This window comes from Oncorhynchus mykiss, chromosome 8 (genome assembly GCF_057628025.1).
Source record: "Oncorhynchus mykiss isolate SJ-2025 chromosome 8, ASM5762802v1, whole genome shotgun sequence".
NCBI lineage: Eukaryota > Metazoa > Chordata > Actinopteri > Salmoniformes > Salmonidae > Oncorhynchus > Oncorhynchus mykiss.
The window spans coordinates 84793999-84817853 of NC_143029.1; the positions used below are offsets into that span (position 1 = coordinate 84793999).

The window sequence follows — 23855 nt, forward strand, 5'->3', positions numbered from 1 at the left end:
TGAGCCGTGTTCTGTTCTGTTCTGACCTGCGCCGTGTTCTGTTCTGTTCTGACCTGCGCCGTGTTCTGTGCTGTTCTGACCTGCGCCGTGTTCTGTTCTGACCTGCGCTGAGTTCTGTTCTGACCTGCGCCGTGTTCTGTTCTGACCTGCGCCGTGTTCTGTTCTGACCTGAGCTGTGTTCTGTTCTGACCTGAGCCGTGTTCTGTTCTGTTCTGACCTGAGCCGTGTTCTGTTCTGACCTGAGCCGTGTTCTGTTCTGTTCTGACCTGAGCCGTGTTCTGTTCTGACCTGAGCCGTGTTCTGTTCTGACCTGCGCCGTGTTCTGTTCTGTTCTGTTATGACCTGAGCCATGTTCGGTTCTGTTATGACCTGAGCCGTGTTCTGTTCTGACCTGAGCCGTGTTTTGTTCTGACCTGCGCCGTGTTCTGCGCCGTGTTCTATTCCAACTAAACTACTGAAAGAGCTGCTTCCTGTGCTTGGTCCTCCTATGTTGAACATAATAAATGTCTCTCTATCCACCGGATGTGTACCAAACTCACTAAAAGTGGCAGTAATAAAACCTCTCTTGAAAAACCTAAACCTTGACCCAGAAAATATAAAAAACTATCGGCCTATATCGAATCTTCCATGCCTCTCAAAAATTTTAGAAAAGGCTGTTGCGCAGCAACTCACTGCCTTCCTGAAGACAAACAATGTATACGAAATGCTTCAGTCTGGTTTTAGACCCCATCATAGCACTGAGACGGCACTTGTGAAGGTGGTAAATGACATTTTAATGGCATCGGACCGAGGCTCTGCATCTGTCCTCGTGCTCCTAGACCTTAGTGCTGCTTTTGATACCATCGATCACCACATACTTTTGGAGAGATTGGAAACCCAAATTGGTCTACACGGACAAGTTCTGGCCTGGTTTAGATCTTATCTGTCGGAAAGATATCAGTTTGTCTCTGTGAATGTTTTGTTTTCTGACAAATCAACTGTAAATTTCGGTGTTCCTCAAGGTTCCGTTTTAGGACCACTATTGTTTTCACTATATATTTTACCTCTTGGGGATGTTATTCGAAAACATAATGTTAACTTTCACTGCTATGCGGATGACACACAGCTGTACATTTCAATGAAACATGGTGAAGCCCCAAAATTGCCCTTGCTAGAAGCATGTGTTTCAGACATAAGGAAGTGGATGGCTGCAAACTTTCTACTTTTAAACTCGGATAAAACAGAGATGCTTGTTCTAGGTCCCAAGAAACAAAGAGATCTTCTGTTGAATCTGACAATTAATCTTAATGGTTGTACAGTCGTCTCAAATAAAACTGTGAAGGACCTCGGCGTTACTCTGGACCCTGATCTCTCTTTTGAAGAACATATCAAGACCATTTCAAGGACAGCTTTTTTCCTTCTACGTAACATTGCAAAATCAGAAACTTTCTGTCCAAAAATGATGCAGAAAAATTAATCCATGCTTTTGTCACTTCTAGGTTAGACTACTGCAATGCTCTACTTTCCGGCTACCCGGATAAAGCACTAAATAAACTTCAGTTAGTGCTAAATACGGCTGCTAGAATCCTGACTAGAACCAAAAAATGTGATCATATTACTCCAGTGCTAGCCTCTCTACACTGGCTTCCTGTCAAAGCAAGGGCTGATTTCAAGGTTTTACTGCTAACCTACAAAGCATTACATGGGCTTGCTCCTACCTATCTCTCTGATTTGGTCCTGCCGTACATACCTACACGTACACTACGGTCACAAGACGCAGGCCTCCTAATTGTCCCTAGAATTTCTAAGCAAACAGCTGGAGGCAGGGCTTTCTCTTATAGAGCTAAATTTTTATGGAACGGTCTGCCTACCCATGTCAGAGACGCAAACTCGGTCTCAACCTTTAAGTCTCTACTGAAGACTCATCTCTTCAGTGGGTCATATGATTGAGTGTAGTCTGGCCCAGGAGTGGGAAGGTGAACGGAAAGTCTCTGGAGCAACGAACCGCCCTTGCTGTCTCTGTCTCTTTCCACTGGGATTCTCTGCCTCTAACCCTATTACAGGGGCTGAGTCACTGGCTTACTGGGGTTATCTCATGCCGTCCATGGAGGGGGTGCGTCACCTGAGTGGGTTGATTCACTGATGTGGTCATCCTGTCTGGGTTGGCGGCGCCCCCCTGACCTGAGCCGTGTTCTGTTCTGCGCCGTGTTCTGTTCTGACCTGCGCCGTGTTCTGTTCTGACCTGCGCCGTGTTCTGTTCTGTTCTGACCTGCGCCGTGTTCTGTTCTGACCTGAGCCGTGTTCTGTTCTGACCTGCGCCGTGTTCTGTTCTGTTCTGACCTGAGCCGTGTTCTGTTCTGTTCTGACCTGAGCCGTGTTCTGTTCTGTTATGACCTGAGCCGTGTTCTGTTCTGTTATGACCTGAGCCGTGTTCTGTTCTGTTCTGACCTGAGCCGTGTTCTGTTCTGTTATGATCTGAGCCGTGTTCTGTTCTGTTATGACCTGCGCCGTGTTCTGTTCTGTTATGACCTGCGCCGTGTTCTGTTCTGTTCTGACCTGAGCCGTGTTCTGTTCTGTTATGACCTGCGCCGTGTTCTGTTCTGTTCTGACCTGAGCCGTGTTCTGTTCTGTTCTGACCTGAGCCGTGTTCTGTTCTGTTATGACCTGAGCCGTGTTCTGTTCTGTTATGACCTGCGCCGTGTTCTGTTCTGTTATGACCTGAGCCGTGTTCTGTTCTGTTATGACCTGAGCCGTGTTCTGTTCTGTTCTGACTTGCGCTGTGTTCTGTTCTGTTCTGACCTGCGCTGTGTTCTGTTCTGTTCTGACCTGCGTCGTGTTCTGTTCTGTTATGACCTGAGCCGTGTTCTGTTCTGTTATGACCTGAGCCGTGTTCTGTTCTGTTCTGACCTGCGCTGTGTTCTGTTCTGTTCTGTTATGACCTGAGCCGTGTTCTGTTCTGTTATGACCTGCGCCGTGTTCTGACCTGAGCCGTGTTCTGTTCTGTTCTGACCTGAGCCGTGTTCTACTCTGTTCTGACCTGAGCCGTGTTCTACTCTGTTCTGACCTGAGCCGTGTTCTACTCTGTTCTGTCCTGAGCCGTGTTCTGTTCTGTTCTGACCTGCGCCGTGTTCTACTCTGTTCTGTCCTGAGCCGTGTTCTGTTGTGTTCTGACCTGAGCCGTGTTCTGTTCTGTTCTGACCTGAGCCGTGTTCTGTTCTGTTCTGCGCCGTGTTCTGTTCTGTTCTGACCTGCGCCGTGTTCTGTTCTGTTATGACCTGAGCCGTGTTCTGTTCTGTCCTGAGCCGTGTTCTGTTCTGTTCTGACCTGAGCCGTGTTCTGTTCTGACCTGAGCCGTGTTCTGACCTGCGCCGTGTTCTGAATTGCGCCGTGTTCTGAATTGCGCCGTGTTCTACTGAGCCGGGTTCTTACCTGCGCTGTGATTGCGCTTGTGGTGGGACCTCTTCTTACTGCTCTTCTCCTTGCCCTTGTTACCAAGGACAGCCAGCTTGGTGGGTATCTGCTGTTGCACGGCCCCTGGTTTGTGAACCACCTGGTTGGTTGTGCTGATCAGGTGGATGGGGAACTCCGGTTTAGGGGGCCCGGGGCTGATGCTCTCCCTGCGAGGGGGCACCTAAGATATAATAACGTAAAGTTATGAATATAACTGTGAATGAACTACTGGAAAATGAGTTACAACACACAGCTATGGAGATCTAACTGGCAAGAGTGTTGTACCAAGTGCACCGAATGGGAACATTACTGTCCATTTACATGGAAATTCAGCATGCAAAATACACAATATCAATACACTATTGAACAACATGTTACAATAGAAAAACACTGGGAAGTGAGCACACATTCACGTAGTTGGTTAGGGTTGAAAAATACTCCTAACTTGACAAAGTACTATTTCCTGATTCCAGGAATCCTCTAACTGGGATTTCTAGAAAACCATGGTCGGTACAGTGCATTTGGAAAGTATTCAGACCCCTCAACCTTTTCCACATTTTGTTACGTTACAGCCTTATTCTAAAATGGATTCAATCATTTTTTCCCCTCGTCAATCTACACACAATAACCCATAATGACAAAGCAAAAACAGGTTTTTAGAATTTGTGCAAATTTATAACAAATAAAAAACTGAAATACCTTATTTACATAAGTACCTTTGCTACCTTTACTATGATACTCAAAAATTGAGCTCAGATGCATCCTGTTCCATTGATCATCCTTGAGATGATTCTACAACTTGATTGGAATCCATATGTGGTAAATTCAATTGATTGGACATGATTTAGAAAGGCACACACCTATCTATATAAGGTCCCACAGTTGACGGTGCATGTTAGAGTAAAAACCAAGCCATGAGGTCGAAGGAATTGTTGAAGGTCCCCAAGAACACAGTGGCTTCCATCATTAAATGGAAGAAGTTTGGAACCGCCAATACTCTTCCTAGAGCTGGCCGCTGGGCCAAACTAAGCAATCGGGGGAGAAAGGCCCTGGTCCCGATGGTCACTCTGACAGAGCTCCAGAATTCCTCTGCGGAGATGGGAGAACCTTCCAGAAGGAAAACCATATGTGCAGCACTCCACCAATTAGGCCTTTATGGTAGAGTGGCCAGACGGAAGCCACTCCTGAGTAAAAGGCACATGACAGCCCACAGCCCACCTAAAGGATTCTCATACAATGGGAAACAAGATTCTCTGGTCTGATGAAACCAAGATTGAACTTTAGGAGGAAACCTGGCAGCAACCCTACGGTGAAGCATGGTGGTGGCAGCATCATGCTGTGGGGATGTTTTTTAGCAGCAGGTACTGGGAGACTAGTCAGCATCAAGGGAAAGCTGAACAGAGATCCTTGATGAAAACCTGCTCCAGAGCTCTCAGGACCTCAGACTGGGCAAAGGTTCACCTTTTAACTTTTTATGGCTGCAGGGGCAGTATTGAGTAGCTTGGATGAAAAGGTGCCCATTGTAAACAGCCAGCTCCTCAGTCTCAGTTGCTAACATATGCATATTATTATTAGTATTGGATAGAAAACACTCTGAAGTTTCTAAAACTGTTTGAATTATGTCTGAGAGTAAAACAGAACTCATATTGCAGGCAAAAACCTGAGAAATTCCACTTCCTGTTTGTATTTTTTCTGGGGGTAGCAGATTTTCAACCAAGCTCTCATTGAAATTACAGCGAGATATGGATGAGTTTTCACTTCCTACGCCTTCCACTAGATGTCAACAGTCAATAGAACTTTGTCTGATGACTCTAATGTGAAGGGGGGTTGAATGAGACAGGAAATAGTCACCACTGCCACGAGTTGATCATGCTTTCACCATGCGCGTTCACAGGGGAAGGACCTGCGTTCCACCGGTCATCTGAAGTCATTCTAATTCTCCGGTTGGAATGTTATTCAAGATCTATGTAAACAACATTCTAAAGATTGATTCAGTACATCGGTTGACATGTTTCTACTGACTGTTACGGAACTTTTGGACATTTCATCACGTTATAGTGGACGCGCTTTGTGACTTTGGATATGTTTACCAAACGCGCTAACCAAAGTAGCTAATTGGACATAAATAACGGACAAATCTTCGAACAAATCAAGCATTTATTGTGGACCTGGGATTCCTAGGACTGCATTCTGATGAAGTTCATCAAAGGTAAGGAAACATTTATCATGTATTTTCTGGTTTCTGTTGACTCCGACATGGCTGCTAATTTGGCTACTGTTCTGAGCTCCGTCTCAGATTATTGCATAGTGTGCTTTTTCCGTAAACTTTTTTTGAAATCTGACACAGCGGTTGCATTAAGGAGAGGTATATCTATAATTCCATGTGTATAACTTGTATTATCATCTACATTTATGATGAGTATTTCTGTTGAAACGATGTGGCTATGCAAAATCACTTGATGTTTTTGTAACTAGTGAACCTAATACGCCAATGTAAACTCCGATTTTTTAATATAAATATGAACTTTATCAAACAAAACATGCATGTATTGTGTAACATGAAGTCCTATGAGTGTCATCTGATGAAGATAATTCAAGGTTAGTGATTCATTTTATCTCTATTTCTGCTTTTTGTGAATGCTATATTTCGCTGGAAAATGGCTGTGCTTATTGTGGTTTGGTGGAGACCTGACATAATCGTTTGTAGTGCTTTCGCTGAAAAGCCTATTTGAAATCGGACACTTTGATGGGATTAATAACAAGATTAACTTTAAAATGATATAAGACACATGTGTTTTAGGAATTGTAATTATGAGATTTCTGTGGTTTGAATTTGTCTCCCTCTATTTTCACTGGTAGTTGTCATATCGATTCCGTTAGCGGGATTGCAGCCATAACAAGTTAACAGGACAACGACCCTAAGTACACAGCCAAAACAATGCAAGAGTGGGTTCGGGCAAGTCTCTGAATGTCCTTGAGTGGCCCAGCCAGAGCCCAGACTTGAACCCGATTAAACAGCTCTGGAGAGACCTGAAAATAGCTGTGTAGCGACACTCCCCATTCAACCTGACAGAGCTTGAGAGGATCTGCAGAGAAGAATGGGAGAAACTCCACAAATACAGGTGTACCAATAAATTACTGAGTACAGGGTCTCAACACCCTGTACTCAGGGAAATGTGTATGTAAATGTGATATTGTGTATGTAAATGTGATATTGTGTATGTGATATTGTGTATGTAAATGTGATATTGTGTATGTGATATTGTGTATGTAAATGTGATATTGTGTATGTAAATGTGATATTGTGTATGTAAATGTAATAGTGTATGTAAATGTGATATTGTGTATTTAAATGTGATATTGTGTATGTAAATGTGATATTGTGTATGTAAATGTGATATTGTGTATGTAAATGTGATATTGTGTATGTAAATGTAATAGTGTATGTAAATGTGATATTGTGTATTTAAATGTGATATTGTGTATGTAAATGTGATATTGTGTATGTAAATGTGATATTTCAGTTGAATTTTTTATAACATTTGCTAAAATTTCTAAAAACCTATTTTTGCTTTGTCATTATGGGGTAATGTGTGTAGATTGATGAGGGAAAAAAACGATGTATTCCATTTTAGAATAAGGCTGTAACGTAAAATTTTTTGGAAGAAGTCAGGGGGTCTGAATACTTTCTGAATGCACTGTCCTATTACGTCCTATGTAGCTCACCTTCGGGGGCTGCTCCAGGAAAATGTTGGTGGCTACAGAGAGGCTGGGGGGGACAAGGACCTTGGGGATCTGGATCACCTCTCTTCCCTTCATCCAATCAGCTGTCAGGTCCCCTCGGAAGGACTGGGAGAGGAGGGGAGGATCGCCTCGGAAGGACTGGGAGAGGGAAGGATCCCCTCGGAAGGATTGGGAGAGGAGGGGAGGATCCACTCGGAAGGACTGGGAGAGGGGAAGATCCCCTCGGAAGGACTGGGAGAGGAGGGGAGGATCCCCTCGGAAGGACTGGGAGAGGAGGGGAGGATCCCCTCGGAAGGACTGGGAGAGGAGGGGAGGATCCCCTCGGAAGGACTGGGAGAGGGGAGCCTGAGGAGAAGAATAGAATGTCCGGATGATGTAAACATCTACAAATACATCAACAACAGCTCCTCACACTATTGGTCCTCAGTTCTTAACGACCACACCACATCCCCACCTGCTGAGCTTTGAAGTTAAAACTCCCAGGGTTGGTGACGGTCTTGTTCTGCTTCAACTTCATCTGTGTATTGAGGTGCTCCTTCTGTTTTTCCACCGTCCTCATTGACTCCCTCAGCCTCTCCAGATCCTGTTGGTACGTTACATGACAAATGGAAATTACTTTAAATAAACTAATATTGTCACATACACCGGATAGGTGCAGTGAAATGTGTTGTTTTACAGGGTCAACCATAGTAGCACGGTGACCCTGAAGAAAATTAGGGATAAGTGCCTTGCTCAAGGGCACTGGCAGATTTTTTACCATGTCGACTCGAGTATTCGAACCAGCAACCTTTCGGTTCCTGGTCCACTGCTCTGACTGCTAGGCTACCTTCCGCTGTCAGCAACATACCACACTACATCTGACTACTAGCTTGCCTCTGAAGCTATGCAGGGTTGGTCCTGGTCGGTCCCTGGACGGGAGACCAGATGCTGCTGGAAGTGGTGTTGGAGGGCAGGTAGGGTTCACTCTTCCCTCTGGTCTTCTAGGCTACTATCCATACATGTTGTCAGTCACCGTGCACTCCGTATAAATATCTGTCTTAAATGAAGAGCTTGGTGTGTTCAGTTAAAACCAGATCTGGTATTGAGGGGTTATGTGAGGGTACAGTATGTGAGGGTACAGTATGTGAGGGTACAGTATGTGAGGGTATTGTGGCTGTTGTTATAGGAAATGGATGAAAGCATAGCACAGTGGTCTAACACCCTGGTTCCATTCAGGCTGTTTCACAGCGGTCTAAGACACTACAGACACCCTGGTTCCATTCCATCTCAGTGCTAGAGGCGTCAGTACAGATACCCTGGTTTGAATCTAGCCTGCATCACAACCGGCCGTGACTGGGAGTCCCATAGGGCGGCGCACAATTGGCCCAGCATCCGGGTTTGGCCGGTGTAGGCCGTCATTGTAAATAAGAATTTGTTGTTTATTTTTCAAATTCTTCATGCTAGAAACAAGCTGAACAATGCTGGGAAAGACGTGACTCCGATGCATATGGGATGTCTTTGGTTTGTCTCTATCACATTCAGAGTCTTCGCTACAACCTTCTGTTGCTGAGGAGACAAAACATGTACTTTGCTTGGGAAGTAATGTGTGATTCTGTCACTTTCAATTGACATTCAATATTTCAACACACTATTAAACAACATATTAACTCTAAATCAGTCAGGAGCCAGCCAGGTAGCCTAAGAAGGAACAAACAAATGTATTATTTAGGCTATATTATTATTATTATTATTATTATTATTTCAAGGCCATTTAAGAAATCCATTGTGAAGCATTTGAGACATGCAAGAAGCTAGCAGGAGTTTCAACAACATGCCTATACATTTATTTATTGTGATGAAATACTACATGTAAAAAATACTTTGAATTAAATAATAATTAAATGACAAATGTCTTATTAGGCTATACAGTCAGTGATTCTACAGTGCCTTTTGAATTGGCTTTTATAAAACACGAGTTTGGCCAGTCTCGGGTATGAGGATCATGTGGTGAGCTATGCATGCCTAGTTTGTTAAATTTAGCCCAGCAGAGGCTCTTACATTTCCGTACCCTAATCACAGCCAACACAAATCTATTTTGTAACAACAGTATCATGGAATGAATTAGAAAATGATAGTTTTGCATATGAAAAAAAGTTACAAGTGTATATTGGCCTACCTGATGATATGCGGCTGCTGTGTTAAACAATGAATGTATTTTTCTGAAATTCATTGATGATCAGAGACTTCAGTCGTAACTGGTTGTGTTCTGCTATATTTTTACACTTGATAGACAACTTTATCACTGTTAGACTGTCCTCTTTTTTTAACACTAGTCTGTATAGAAATCAAAATGTATCTGGCACTGGAGCATGTGCACATTCGTTGTCATGCTCTGTTGTGGTATTAAAATAGATTCTGCTCGTCTACAGTCACGTAGAAATGACATAGAATTGCATGAAATGCGTTCATAAAAAGGCTCATTTTTCTTGGCCTGCAAAAATATGATAGATGAATTTAGTGCTTTTATTACAACGGATCTCTCTTCACCCCTACTCTTGACCGCGGTAGTCTGTGAATTGACAACCTTCTGGGTACTTTGCCATGTAATGCTTACAAAACGAAGAACAGTTTCTAAAACTGAATATCTAAGACTCTGGTTTGTCCTAGGAATGAGGGTAAATGATTGGCATGTTCTCTGCTATCCATTTTATGTTTTAATTATTATTTGGGGTATAGGGGTGGATCACTTTTTCAAGCGTTCAGGGAGGGTAAAAATATATTTTCACTGAAGGGAGGGCCATCCATTTTCATTTCAGAGAGGTCAGATTTTCTCCTGTATATTATTATATTGTAAGGAAGCAGCAACCTGTTGGTATGTCTCTCTCTGTTTCTCCAGCTCCTCTCTCTCCGTCTCTAGTTTCTTCTCCAGTCTCCTACACTCCTCCTCTCTCTGTCTTAGCTCCGCCTCTAGGACCTCCGCCTGCAGCCGGTGACGCTCCCGCTCCTTCTCCCAGCGAGCCTGGGGATAGAGATGGATGAAAGATGAGATGGAGAGAGAGAGATGGAGAGATGAGATGGAGAGAGAGAGAGATAGAGATGAAATGGAGAGATGGAGAGATGAGATGGAGAGAGAGAGAGATGAGATGGAGAGATGGAGAGAGATGAGATGGAGAGATGGAGAGAGATGAGATGGAGAGAGATGAGATGGAGAGAGAGATGAGATGGAGAGAGAGATGAGATGGAGAAAGAAAGAGAGATGGAGAGAGAGATGAGATGGAGAGAGAGATGAGATGGAGAGATGCAGAGATAGAGAGATGGAGAGATAGAGAGATGGAGAGAGAGAGAGAGAGAGAGAGAGAGAGATGATATAGATCCACTACATCAGGGGTATTCAACTCTTAACTTAAAAGGTCCGGAACCTGCTGGATTTCTGTTCTACCAGATAATGAATTGAACCCACCGGGTGTCCTAGGGCTAAATCAGTCCCTGATTAGAGGGGAACCATGACAAAAACAGCGGATCTGACTTCGAGGTCCAGAGTTGAATTTCCCTACCTCCGCTTCCCTAACACAATACACTGTATTGTACCTGGTTTTGACGGTGCTGTGTCTGCAGCTTGTGGAAGTTGGCCACCTCTTCTCTCTGTTTCTCCAGGTTACGTTGTTTCTCCTGCTCCAGGAGCATGTTGCCTCGGTTGCGACCCGGACGCTCACGCTCCAAAAGAGAGGCACGCTGGAGCTCAATGTGGCTGTCCTGCTGCGAGACGATGGCCTACGGAGAGGGACAGTGGACATATTTAACACCAGGAGGCAGAGGGCATATGATGCAAAACTCATCATACTACATGTATGTCCTTCCTGCTTGAACGTGAATAGCCCAGATACACGTGAAAACATGAAATGACCCTGGGAATCGAGGGGAAGCACAAATATGAAGTAACATTCAAAATGGGTGCATCTTGCCTTTAACACCAGTGATGGACAGGGGACAAACTTCAGACTAGGGAGAGGAAGGGGGACAAACTTCAGACTAGGGAGAGGAAGGGGACATAGGGAGAGGCAGGGGACATACTTCAGACTAGGGAGAGGAAGGGGACACACTTCAGACTAGGGAGAGGCAGGGTACAAACTTCAGACTAGGGAGAGGAAAGGAGACATACTTCAGACTAGGGAGAGGCAGGGGACATAGGGAGAGGCAGGGAGACACACTTCAGACTAGGGAGAGGAAGGGGACACACTTCAGACTAGGGAGAGGCAGGGGGACACACTTCAGACTAGGGAGAGGCAGGGTACAAACTTCAGACTAGGGAGAGGAAAGGAGACATACTTCAGACTAGGGAGAGGCAGGGGACATAGGGAGAGGCAGGGGGACACACTTCAGACTAGGGAGAGGCAGGGTACAAACTTCAGACTAGGGAGAGGAAGGGGACACACTTCAGACTAGGGAGAGGCAGGGAGACACACTTCAGACTAGGGAGAGGAAGGGGACATACTTCAGACTAGAGAGAGGAAGGGGACACACTTCAGACTAGGGAGAGGCAGGGTACAAACTTCAGACTAGGGAGAGGAAAGGAGACATACTTCAGACTAGGGAGAGGCAGGGGACATAGGGAGAGGCAGGGAGACACACTTCAGACTAGGGAGAGGAAGGGGACACACTTCAGACTAGGGAGAGGGAAGGGGACACACTTCAGACTAGGGAGAGGCAGGGGACATAGGGAGAGGCAGGGAGACACACTTCAGACTAGGGAGAGGAAGGGGACATAGGGAGAGGCAGGGGGACATACTTCAGACTAGGGAGAGGAAGGGGACATACTTCAGACTAGGGAGAGGAAGGGAGACACACTTTAGACTAGGGAGAGGCAGGGGACATAGGGAGAGGCAGGGGACAAACTTCAGACTAGGGAGAGGCAGGGGACAAACTTCAGACTAGGGAGAGGCAGGGGGACACACTTCAGACTAGGGAGAGGCAGGGGGACACACTTCAGACTAGGGTGAGGCAGGGTACAAACTTCAGACTAGGGAGAGGCAGGGTACAAACTTCAGACTAGGGAGAGGCAGGGGGACACACTTCAGACTAGGGAGAGGCAGGGGGACACACTTCAGACTAGGGAGAGGCAGGGGGACACACTTCAGACTAGGGAGAGGCAGGGGGACACACTTCAGACTAGGGAGAGGCAGGGGGACAAACTTCAGACTAGGGAGAGGCAGGGGACATAGGGAGAGGCAGGGAGACACACTTCAGACTAGGGAGAGGCAGGGGGACACACTTCAGACTAGGGAGAGGCAGGGGACACACTTCAGACTAGGGAGAGGCAGGGGACACACTTCAGACTAGGGAGAGGCAGGGGACATAGGGAGAGGCAGGGGACACACTTCAGACTAGGGAGAGGCAGGGGGACACACTTCAGACTAGGGAGAGGCAGGGGACATAGGGAGAGGCAGGGGGACACACTTCAGACTGGTAAGATAAGACAGGATGAACCTGAAGCATGTAAAGAATATTTGCACTGAGTATACCAAACATTTGAAACACCTTCCTAATATTGAGTTGCGCACCCGCCCACCCCCTTTGCCCTCAGAACAGCCTCAATTCGTCAGGGCATGGACTCTACAAGGGTGTCGAAAGCGTTCCACAGGGAGGCTGGCCCATGTTGAGGTAAGTTGGCTGGATGTCCTTTGGGTGGTGGACCATTCTTGATACACACGGGAAACTGTTGCTCGTGGAAAAACACAGCAGCATTGCAGTTCTTGACACAAACTGGTGCGCCTGGCAGCTACTACCATACCCTGTTCAAAAACACTCATATTTTGTATTGCCTATTCACCCACTGAATGGCACACATACATAATCCATGTCAACATTTCCTCAAGGCTTAAAAATCCTTCTTTAACCCGTCTCCTCCCCTTCATCTACACTGATTGAAGTGGATTTAACAAGTGACATCCAATAAGGGATCATAGCTTTCACCTGGATTCACCTGGTCAGTCTATGTCATGGAATGATCAGGTGTTCTTAATGTTTTGTACAGTCGGTGTATGTCTTACCTGCAGACCGTAGAGTCTATGTGAGAGCGTCAGCACGGCGCAAAAGAACTGGGGAGATTGAGAAATAAGGTTGAGACAAGAAAACCTATTCACTTCAGATATTCAGGAGACTAAACATCAAGATATTGTATGTTCAGGTTGAGAGTAATCTAGTAACACCTAACTTGGCTTCAGGGAAGGATGGATTTGAGCATGGAGAACTACAGTATGATTTTGGTGCCTCATCAGCTTGTAATCACTAAACCATGAATCAGACAAACTAAAAACTAGTCCACACCTCCCTTCCTCTCTGAGGAGAAAACAAGAGCACACTTGCGAGGAGATTGGGATAGCCGGTCACTCACCGACAGTTCCAGGCTCTCTGATTGGTCAAGGTTCTGTAGCTGGGGGTCAGAGTTTGAACGTTGAGGTCGTCCCTCCACATCTGGAAAACATTATGTTAAACTGTGTTCAAAAGATAACACTGGATTTGTGAGATATGAGGAACGATTTGACCAGATATGGACAGTGGTAGAGGAACGATAGGACCAGATATGGACAGTGGTAGAGGAACGATAGGACCAGATATGGACAGTGGTAGAGGAACGATAGGACCAGATATGGACATAATAGTCCCTCTGTATGAGCGGCAGACCGACTGACCGACTGAGTGGCAGACCGACTGAGCGGCAGACCGACTGAGCGGCAGACCGACTGAGCGGCAGACCGACTGACCGACTGAGCGGATGACCGGCAGACCGACTGACCGGCAGACCGACTGACCGGCAGAGCGGAAGACCGACTGACTGGCAGACCGACTGACCGGCAGAGCGACTGACCGGCAGAGCGGCAGACCGACTGACTGGCAGACCGACTGACCGGCAGAGCGACTGACCGGCAGAGCGGCAGACCGACTGACTGGCAGACCGACAGAGCGACTGACCGGCAGAGCGGCAGACCGACTGATTGGCAGACCGACTGACTGGCAGACCGACTGAGCGGCAGACCGACTGAGCGGCAGACCGACTGAGCGGCAGACCGACAGACTTACTCTTGATAGACCACTGCACCACTCGGAAGGCCCAAGACACTGCATCGCAGTGCTAGCTGTGCCACTAGAGATTCTGGATTCGAGTTCAGGCTCTGTCGCAGCCGGCCGCGACCGGGAGACCCATGGGGCGGCACACAATCGGCCCAGCGTCGGCAGGGATATCCTCGTCCCATCGCGCACTAGCGACTCCTGTGGTGGGATGGGCGCAGTGCACACTGACACGGTCGCCGGGTGTATGGTGTTTCCTCCGACGGTTGTGTTTCGGAGGACGCATGGCTCTTGAACTTCGCCTCTCCCAAGTCCGTACGGGAGTTGCAGCGACGAGACAAGACTGTAACTACCAATTGGATACCACGAAATTGGGGAGAAAAAGGGGTTAGTTCTTTTTTTTATAAATAAAATACTTACTCTTGATGGGGGTGGGAGGGTTGCAGTCGTAACCTCCAAAGGTCTCAGCTCTCCTATGCACCGACAGGTTCCCCAGCCGCCCAAGGCCTAGCCCCCCTAGATAAAGCCGTACCACTTCTGGCCTCAAACTCAACCTCCCTGGTCCCAGGCTGTCCTCTGGATGGGGGTGGGGATCTCGCACAGTCACACCAGACAGGAGAAGGTTCTGCAGATTCTCCACTGAGAGAAGAAGAATAAGAAGAACCTAAAATCTGATTATCTGACAGACAAGCTGACATTGGATTCTCATGGTGGGTCAACATTTAGAACAGATTTACTAAAGACGATGGTGACGTGAACTATTATCAGATCAGACCTGCCAGGAGTACCAAGGTCAGGGGTCAACAGAGGGGATGGGGGAGATATTACAATATTGCTTTAACCTATCAAATTTAACCTATCAAACCCTCCACAATTGCTTAGGTGAGTGGTTCCCAAACTGTGGGGCGCTCCCCCTAAGGGAAGACCTTAGAAAGCTATTTATAACGTGTCAGAAATGTCCAGATCAACTAGCCCATGTCAGCTAACGGCTTTTAGCTCATCCATTTTGTTATAATGTTTCAATCACTTAAATATCACATGAATACACATTAGACAAAATGTGTAGAATTGCAGAAAATCTTAAAACCTGCTAAATTCTCTCTCCACCAACAACAGGGGTGTGAACAGTTTGAGTAATGAACAGTGCTTGTGCCCATAGAAATAGACATTGGGGGGGGGGGGGGGGGGGGGCGCAAGATGTTCCCCAATGCTGGAAGGAGGGCCTGAGTGAAAAGGTTTGGGCACCCCTGGCTTAGGGCATGGTCTAGGAGTGGATTCGTGCTTCATTCCTACCCTCAGTGATGGCCCCCTTGAGCAGTGTCTCCCCCTGCTGCAGGTCTGAGGCGTCACCGCGGAGCAGCAGACAGGAGTGGGCAGCTACATCCTCCCTCCCTGTTACAGCCTCCGCCATGTCAGCAAACATCTGCAGCTTCTCTGTCAGGCTCTGCACGATCTGGGAATCCTTCACATACAGACGCTCTGAAAACACACAGATTCTATGGTAAAAAAAAAAAAAAACACGAGAAGCTCTGGAAACATTCCTTAAGGCTTGATAATGGGAATTGAAGGCATTTGGACAGCTGTTATTGAGGACATTTTGAAGCTCTGTGGTAGAGTTGGTAGAGTCTCATACCTTGGAAGTCTCTGAGCCTGGCTAGCCTGGCCTCCTCCTGCTCATTGCTCAGCTGCTCCTCCATTACTGGACAACTGGGATACAAAGAGAGTCAAACACATTGGGGTTACTATAAGCCCTAAGAACTGACCCATACGCTGATTCCAAATCAGTTGAAAGTGTAGAAAGTAAAATAACTTGTGATTCCTACCTATTTGATTCCTACCTATGTCATTCCTACCTATGTGATTCCTACCTATTTGATTCCTACCTATGTGATTCCTACCTATTTGATTCCTACCTATGTGATTCCTACCTGTCATTCCTACCTGTCATTCCTACCTATGTCATTCCTACCTATGTCATTCCTACCTATGCCATTCCTACCTATGCCATTCCTACCTATGCCATTCCTACCTATGCCATTCCTACCTATGCCATTCCTACCTATGTCATTCCTACCTATGCGATTCCTACCTGTGTGATTCCTACCTGTGTGATTCCTACCTGTGTGATTCCTACCTGTGTGATTCCTACCTGTTGACAGCGTCTCGTATAAGGCTCATCCAAGTGTTGCAGTCCTCTCTGGAGGAGGTGTGTATCTCGTACATCTCTGGCATGCTGGACGAAGCACTGATCAGGAACATAGCCTTGTCCTCATGGGCCATCTCCCTGACGATCAGCATCTGGAGGGAGATCACCGACGTCTTGTTGTCCTGAAAAAGGAGAGGAGGACGAGGTGGAGAGGATCAGAGGTTATCAACATTTTCTGGCCTTCTCTCCTTGAAGGAGGCCATACTTTAAAACTAGCACATTTTTGGATTAAAATGAGTAGCTGGACACAGATTCTCTTATATTGAGAAAACTCCCTCACCACATTAGCAAATATGAGTTTCTGATCCTTTTCTTTTTGTAAGAGCAGCAGGACATCTGACAACAGAACAGCGTGGATGTCTGAAGACATGGGATAGAAGCAGACACTCAAATCAACAAATACGCCGTCCTCACAGATCGTCACAGCATTCCTAATAGATAAGTATGACTATGATCAGGAGTTCTGACTGTGTGACCTGACCAGAAGGAATTATGGCTTCTAGATATAGACTATATCAGGGCCTGATAGGTCACATGTGGTCTTGGGTGTCCAGAATGAGTATCACTGATTACTAGAAGAAACCGTTGTCCAATTTTCCTAAAAACTGCAGTAAAAACCAAGCTTTTCCACCGCAAATACCACCCCCCCCAAAAAACAACCCATTGCAATATCCCAGAAGGGCCGATTAGAGAGGTCGCCACCTTTGAGCCGTCCGTTTGCCACCCGACAGCTGACCGTCCCCTCGTGGAGCAGGGTTCTGAGGCCCTCAGCCAGATCCTCTCTCGTGAACACCCTGCCGTCCTTCCACCGGCCATGGGAACGAGGCTCCAGCCTGCCGCCTATGTCTCTCAGCCTGGAGGCCCTCTCATAGTCATGGACCTGGGAGTCCACAGCAGAGATGGTCTCTTTGATCAGAACCAGGGCCTGGATCAGGGCACCGTGCTCCTCACTGTCGGCTGGTGGGAGGAGAGGAGGACACAGAGAGAGAGAAGTCAGAGGATCAAAATGGAACTTGTGGAACTTCTTTAATAGAACTATTACAGTAAGTACACTTTCTACTCAACAGGAATAAAACATTATCTATACCTCGATTGTCTTTAATCAAGAAAATATACATTTGACATAAGAGCTTGTCTGACCACCACGCTTTTACTACTGCCAACTTAAAATCTTAGAATCTACTAAAAGAGCCACAAGATGACATTTCAACATCGCATTTCTACAAAGTCCTACATTCTGTGACACATTTGAAATTGAACTGAATGAATTCATAATGATCAATAAAAATTAACTCGATGACCCCTGGATTTTATGGGATGCCACCAAAGGGTTTATTTAAAATAATGCAACTACATTTGCATCTGGGTTGAATAAATCACAATTAAAGTAGAATTGGAAATGTCATTTACTGCATTAAAGCATTCTGAACAAATACCTTTTTCAGACGATGTGGCTATTACTCTTTCCAAAGTCAAGACAGAACTTACATTTATTGAGAAAAAAAGAGAACAGAATTTAAAGATTATGTCATTGGATAGCATGAATAAAGGCAAATCACCTGGATGGGTTATTATTCCTTCTGAGGTCTATTAAAAATGTTGGATTAAATTAGGTCCACTATAGCTTGAAATTATGAACACAGCCGTTCACAATGGTTCATTTCAGGAGAGATGTGAATACAGCATTCATTTTTTTTCTTTTTTTTTTTTAAACGGTAAGGATGCCACCTAGTGTTCTCAGTATCGCCCCCTATCTTAGATCAACACATATGAAACTCTTTTCCAAAATGTTGTCATCCCGTCTGGAGACTCCACACGGAACCAAAGCGGGTTTGTTAAGAAAAAGAAATTCCCTCAGAAAACCTCCGTCGACTATTACATATCATAAACGCTTCATCAGAAACAACAGCTCCTTGGGCTGTAATCTCTCTCAATGCAGAAAAAGCTTTTTGATAGACCCAGAGATATGTCCATTGTAGTCTGTATGGGAATTGTCTCTAATTTCATTAATATGCTTAAAATACTATATGCTAATCCCTCATCTATAGGGAGGACATATCTGCTCTGCTCCATTCAGAATCACTAGAAGCAGCAGATAAGGAGATCCAATTTCACCTTTGCTATTATCCATGGAACCCCTGACCAAAGCAATTCATCAATCGAAGAAAATAACACAAATTTCCCTCAAATCTAGTGATCACTTCATCTCGTTAAACACAGACAATATTTTCCAATATCTAGACAACGCATCGAAAATCGCTCCCGCACACATTGAAGATCAATTGGTAAATTCTGTTTTATCTCAAGTTATAAATGAATCTAACCAAATCAGCCCTAGTGTCGCCCAAGACCCTGATGGAGGACTCCATCTCTACTTACGGAATCCCAATCGTTTCCCATTTTAAAAACTTGGGAGTAGATATACTTCCTTCCTATAAGAATATTTCTAAGATAAATAAACAATGCAGAGACAGAGGGCGATAGGTAAATTACCCATGATTTTGGAAAAATATGGAAAAACAGAGGATTCATGACATCACTGGGAGCTCCTGTGAACAATGGACCAGAGGTGATGGCTCTACTGAATGCTCTCCAGTTACCTGGACAAGTTGCGATTTTGAAAATGAAAGCACATGGAAAAATCTTTCCAGACGAGAGTAAAGGTAATGGATTGGCTGGCAGGGCTGCCAAGAGAACACCTCCGTCACCTAAACTGATTAGGAGACACACCTTGGATACATTGCAGCACATTAGAGATATGCAAAGCAGTGCACCAAAAGACAAAGTGCGGGAATGGTTGGCTGCAGGATGCAAACTCAACCAAAAAGGTGTGTGGAAATACAACCTGAGATGTGTAGCGCCAAATGCACTCTTACCCTACTTGGCAACACAGATCCACTCTTTGGGACACATTGGTGGGACAAGATAGTTTATTGTTTTGTGGGCAAATGGTGGAATTCTGGTGTGTAGAAAGAAGCTGAGGCTGTTGTGCCGAATTACAACATTTGTATGGAAAACAACACCAAGGGATGAGGAAAGTACAGAGACGATGAGCACCTGCCCCACCAGGACCCTTCAGACATCTACAGCTTGATTATATCACGCTGCCCAAATGTAAAGGTCAGGAAGATGTGCTGGTCATTGTTGATTGTTTCTCACAATGGGTTGAAGCCTAACCTACTAAGAAAGGAACTGCACAACACACAGCTAAATTCTGATTTGAGAAATCATTCCCAGATGGGGATTTCCGGAACAATTACATTCTGACTAATGCACTCGTTACACAGGAATGGTGTGTTTCGTTCTTCTGAACATAAGGGCAGTGTAGTTGCCAGTCTATCATCCTTAATCGAGTGGACAGGTAGAACGCACAAATCGAGTTTTGAAAGTGAGGCTTTCAAAGACGCATCAAGAAGGGATAGCATGGCCAGATGCATTGCCTACGGGATTATGCAGTATACGGGCAACACACAACAAAACCACAGGGTTGAGTCCGTTTGAGGTCGTCACAGGTCGGCCCATATCACAAAGCAGACATTCACTTTATGAGCGACACAATGCTTAACTATTGCATACAACTCTCTAAAGCAGTAGGGAAGTAAAATAGGTGTGGGGAATAACTGGGGGGGGGGGGGCATGACGTAGTACCAGGACAGTGGGTGATGGTAAACAAATATGTAATAGAGACATTAGGGCCAAAATGGGAAGGTCCTCTATCAAGTTTTGCTCATAACAAGGTCAGCAGTAAAAGTCCAGGGAAAATCACGATGGATACATGGCACTCATTGCAAGGTTGTCCATGTTGATGACAAAGCGGAGCCTGGAGAATAATGAACTGATTGATTAGCAATCTCGAGTGAAGAAGCATAGTAAGATGATCAGAACCTGATAAGCTTCTATGTTGTACATCGCAGTCGTCATATTAGGGATATTTATGTGAAATGTCCAACGTCTTCTTGAAAATCAGGACATGCTTACTTAGGGGAAATCTATGTGAAATATCAATTTATCTTGAAACCAGGACTGTCAGAACATCATTTCTAATGTGGAACTGACACCAGTGTGGAATTAAAGGACTTGGTGAATGATTACCTTGCCAATGGGATGATTGAATATTATTGTCTTGTAGACAATTATGTTTTTTTGTTGTGAGTTTCCTCCTAATACAGGATGTGGTATGAATTGTAAGGTACATCATTACACCTGTTGATACTTGTTTTCTATAACTTTTTTGAAATCTATTTCTTATTGTAACAGCAAGTACAGCATGCCCTTTGTGTTTTATAGAAAGGCAAGGTTTTTAATGTGAATGATTTTATGCTTACGGCTAATGGTTTTTTATACGGTCTATTTTTTCATGTTTTTTTTAATTGTTTTATAAAAATACATTTTAAGTATATATATATATTTTTTTTAAATGATCTAGGGGGGGGAGTAGTTAAGAACAAATTCTTATTTTCAATGACGGCCTAGTGGGTTAACTGCCTGTTCAGGGGCAGAACGACAGATTTGTACCTTGTCAGCTTGGGGGTTTGAACTTGCAACCTTCCGGTTACTAGTCCAACGCTCTAACCACTAGGCTACCCTGTCGCCCCGTATAAGAATACGTTGAAGATAAATACACAACGCAGAGATCGAGGACGAGAGGTCAATACAGTACTAAAGGTTAAGAGGACTAAAAGTCAACAACTTGTAATAGGGGATTAATGAGCAATGGTTCAGAGACATAGGAGGAATTTGTATAGGCATCAAGCCCGAAATAGGATACTTGTTATTTGGCCATTGTCCCAGTTTTATTGCAAGGAATTCTAAATGGTCAACCACAGGCTAGGGCTGGGTTATAAAGAACATCCTGCCTCTTTGTTCTGTGGAGAGAATCACAGGAGAGAATCACTGAGGACAGGGGAGACCAGCTACCTCTCAGCATAACATCTAACTCATCCTCTTTGAATAAACCTATTTTCATCCCCTTGATTTGCTTTGGGGTCTGTGTTACTAAATTATAACATCAACTGCTAACATTCCTTAGATAAAACCAGAAACTTTAACAGAATGCTCAAATCAATTCAATCCGACCTCATCAGATGTAATAATATCTCAGTTGCTCGATTGGCAGAATATCTATTGTCAAAATTAATATATTGCAACGGCTGAATTTCTGTAGTTCTATGCTTCCCATGTCTCCCCCTTCTGGCTATGGGATAAAGTTAATTGTGCGGTTTCAAAACGTATGTGGCAAGGTAAACGACCTCGGATCAAACTATCAAACTTACAAAGGGGGAAAGACGTAAGAGAACTATCCGTACCAAACTTTAAATTGTATTTCCAAGCACTAGCATTTCGCCCCATCCTAAATTGGTTTAGACATTATTCATCTGCCCATGGCTGAGTATAGAGAGAAATATGGTGTCTCCTATTGACCAGGAAGAGGTGGTCTCCACTGATATATCTCTCAAAGAATGTAAACTACACTTTGATCCTATTACTGCTCAACATTTCAAAACGGTGTAACTGGGAATCAAAACGGCATAACCATACTCCAATATTTCACAATAATGCCTTGCCATGTGGAGGGAGACCTCTTGCATCCCCACAATGATCTAAATGTGGAATCTGTACCCATGCCAATATCATGGACAGTAATGGTTTGAGAACATCCCAAGATTTGAAAGATGCCTGGTAATGTGTAAGTCCTTTTTTCTATATTTACAACTTAGGTCAGCTATGCCGGCTATGGAGTCCCTTGGGAAATCCAACTACCGAACCATCCAACGATGGGATTTAAAAATAAATTATCTGGGCTCCCGAAAGGACTATAATATATAGAACACTTTTGGAAAGCTCATATTCTGAACAAGCCATTCAAAAAGTACGGTCAACAGATCCAAATTTAATCTGAACAACCCTTTAACTGGAACAGGATATGGAAAAATATCACCTTGGCATCCCGTAATCCGAACCATCATTTTATACAGTTTAAGTTTGTTCACAGACTGTATTTAACACCAAGGAGAAGTCTTACAATGAAATTGTCCCCAACTCCCAAATGTTCACTGTGTCCCCTAAATCAGACAGGCACATTCCTTCATATGAAGTGGGAGTGCCCTGCGGTTAAATACTTCTGGGGAAAAGTTTAAAAAAAATAATCATATCGAAATGCATTAATATAAATATTCAATGCTCAGCATCTATTATGTTACTTAATGATGATAGCCGCTTTAATCTCTCAATCAATCAGAGACGATTACTGCTGGCAGGCAGTACTGACACAAAAAAAAGAGAGGATGGATGGAGACATGTTGGCTGGGTTAAGGAATGTGAGGTTGGATGGATGGAGACATGTTGGCTGGGTTAAGGAATGTGAGGTTGGATGGATGGAGACATGTTGGCTGGGTTAAGGAATGTGAGGTTGGATGGATGGAGATATGTTGGCTGGGTTAAGGAATGTGAGGTTGGATGGATGGAGACATGTTGGCTGGGTTAAGGAATGTGAGGTTGGATGGATGTAGACATGTTGGCTGGGTTAAGGAATGTGAGGTTGGATGGATGGAGACATGTTGGCTGGGTTAAGGAATGTGAGGTTGGATGGATGGAGACATGTTGGCTGGGTTGCGGTAGGGGAATGGAAGGTTGGATGGATGGAGACATGTTGGCTGGGTTGCGGTAGGGGAATGGGAGGTTGGATGGATGGAGACATGTTGGCTGGGTTGCGGTAGGGGAATGGGAGGTTGTATGGATGGAGACATGTTGGCTGGGTGGGGGAATGGGAGGTTGTATGGATGGAGACATGTTGGCTGGGTTGCGGTAGGGGAATGGGAGGTTGGACGGATGGAGACATGTTGGCTGGGTTGCAGTAGGGGAATGGGAGGATGGAGGGATGGAGACATGTTGGCTGGGTGGGGGAATGGGAGGTTTTATGGATGGAGACATGTTGGCTGGGTTGCGGTAGGGGAATGGGAGGTTGGACGGATGGAGACATGTTGGCTGGGTTGCAGTAGGGGAATGGGAGGATGGAGGGATGGAGACATGTTGGCTGGGTTGCGGTAGGGGAATGGGAGGTTGGATGGATGGAGACATGTTGGCTGGGTTGCGGTAGGGGAATGTGAGGTTGGATGGATGGAGACATGTTGGCTGGGTTGCGGTAGGGGAATGGGAGGTTGGATGGATGGAGACATGTTGGCTGGGTTGCGGTAGGGGAATGGGAGGTTGGATGGATGGAGACATGTTGGCTGGTTGGGGAATGGGAGGTTGGATGGATGGAGACATGTTGGCTGGGTTGCGGTAGGGGAATGGGAGGTTGGATGGATGGATGGATGGAGACATGTTGGCTGGGTTGCGGTAGGGGAATGGGAGGTTGGATGGATGGAGACATGTTGGCTGGGTTGCGGTAGGGGAATGCGAGGTTGGATGGATGGAGACATGTTGGCTGGGT

At 45.3% G+C, this 23855-nt stretch overlaps 1 protein-coding gene across 6 annotated transcripts in view; it reads right to left on the bottom strand.

The window, feature by feature from the left end:
- LOC110530782 (rho guanine nucleotide exchange factor 18) overlaps positions 1-23855 on the bottom strand; it is a 49309-nt gene that overhangs the window by 4691 nt on the left and 20763 nt on the right. For all 6 annotated transcript variants that reach the window (XM_036986532.2, XM_036986533.2, XM_090182867.1 and 3 more), the window contains exons 8-20: positions 17126-17380; positions 16704-16783; positions 16367-16545; positions 15851-15924; positions 15511-15696; positions 14638-14856; positions 13544-13623; positions 13200-13247; positions 10741-10923; positions 10019-10171; positions 7628-7756; positions 7156-7518; positions 3409-3610 (exon numbers count right to left, since the gene is read on the bottom strand). In XM_036986532.2, coding sequence (XP_036842427.2) covers positions 3409-3610; positions 7156-7518; positions 7628-7756; positions 10019-10171; positions 10741-10923; positions 13200-13247; positions 13544-13623; positions 14638-14856; positions 15511-15696; positions 15851-15924; positions 16367-16545; positions 16704-16783; positions 17126-17380 — 2151 coding nt within the window. The remainder of the gene's footprint in view (positions 1-3408; positions 3611-7155; positions 7519-7627; positions 7757-10018; positions 10172-10740; positions 10924-13199; positions 13248-13543; positions 13624-14637; positions 14857-15510; positions 15697-15850; positions 15925-16366; positions 16546-16703; positions 16784-17125; positions 17381-23855) is intronic.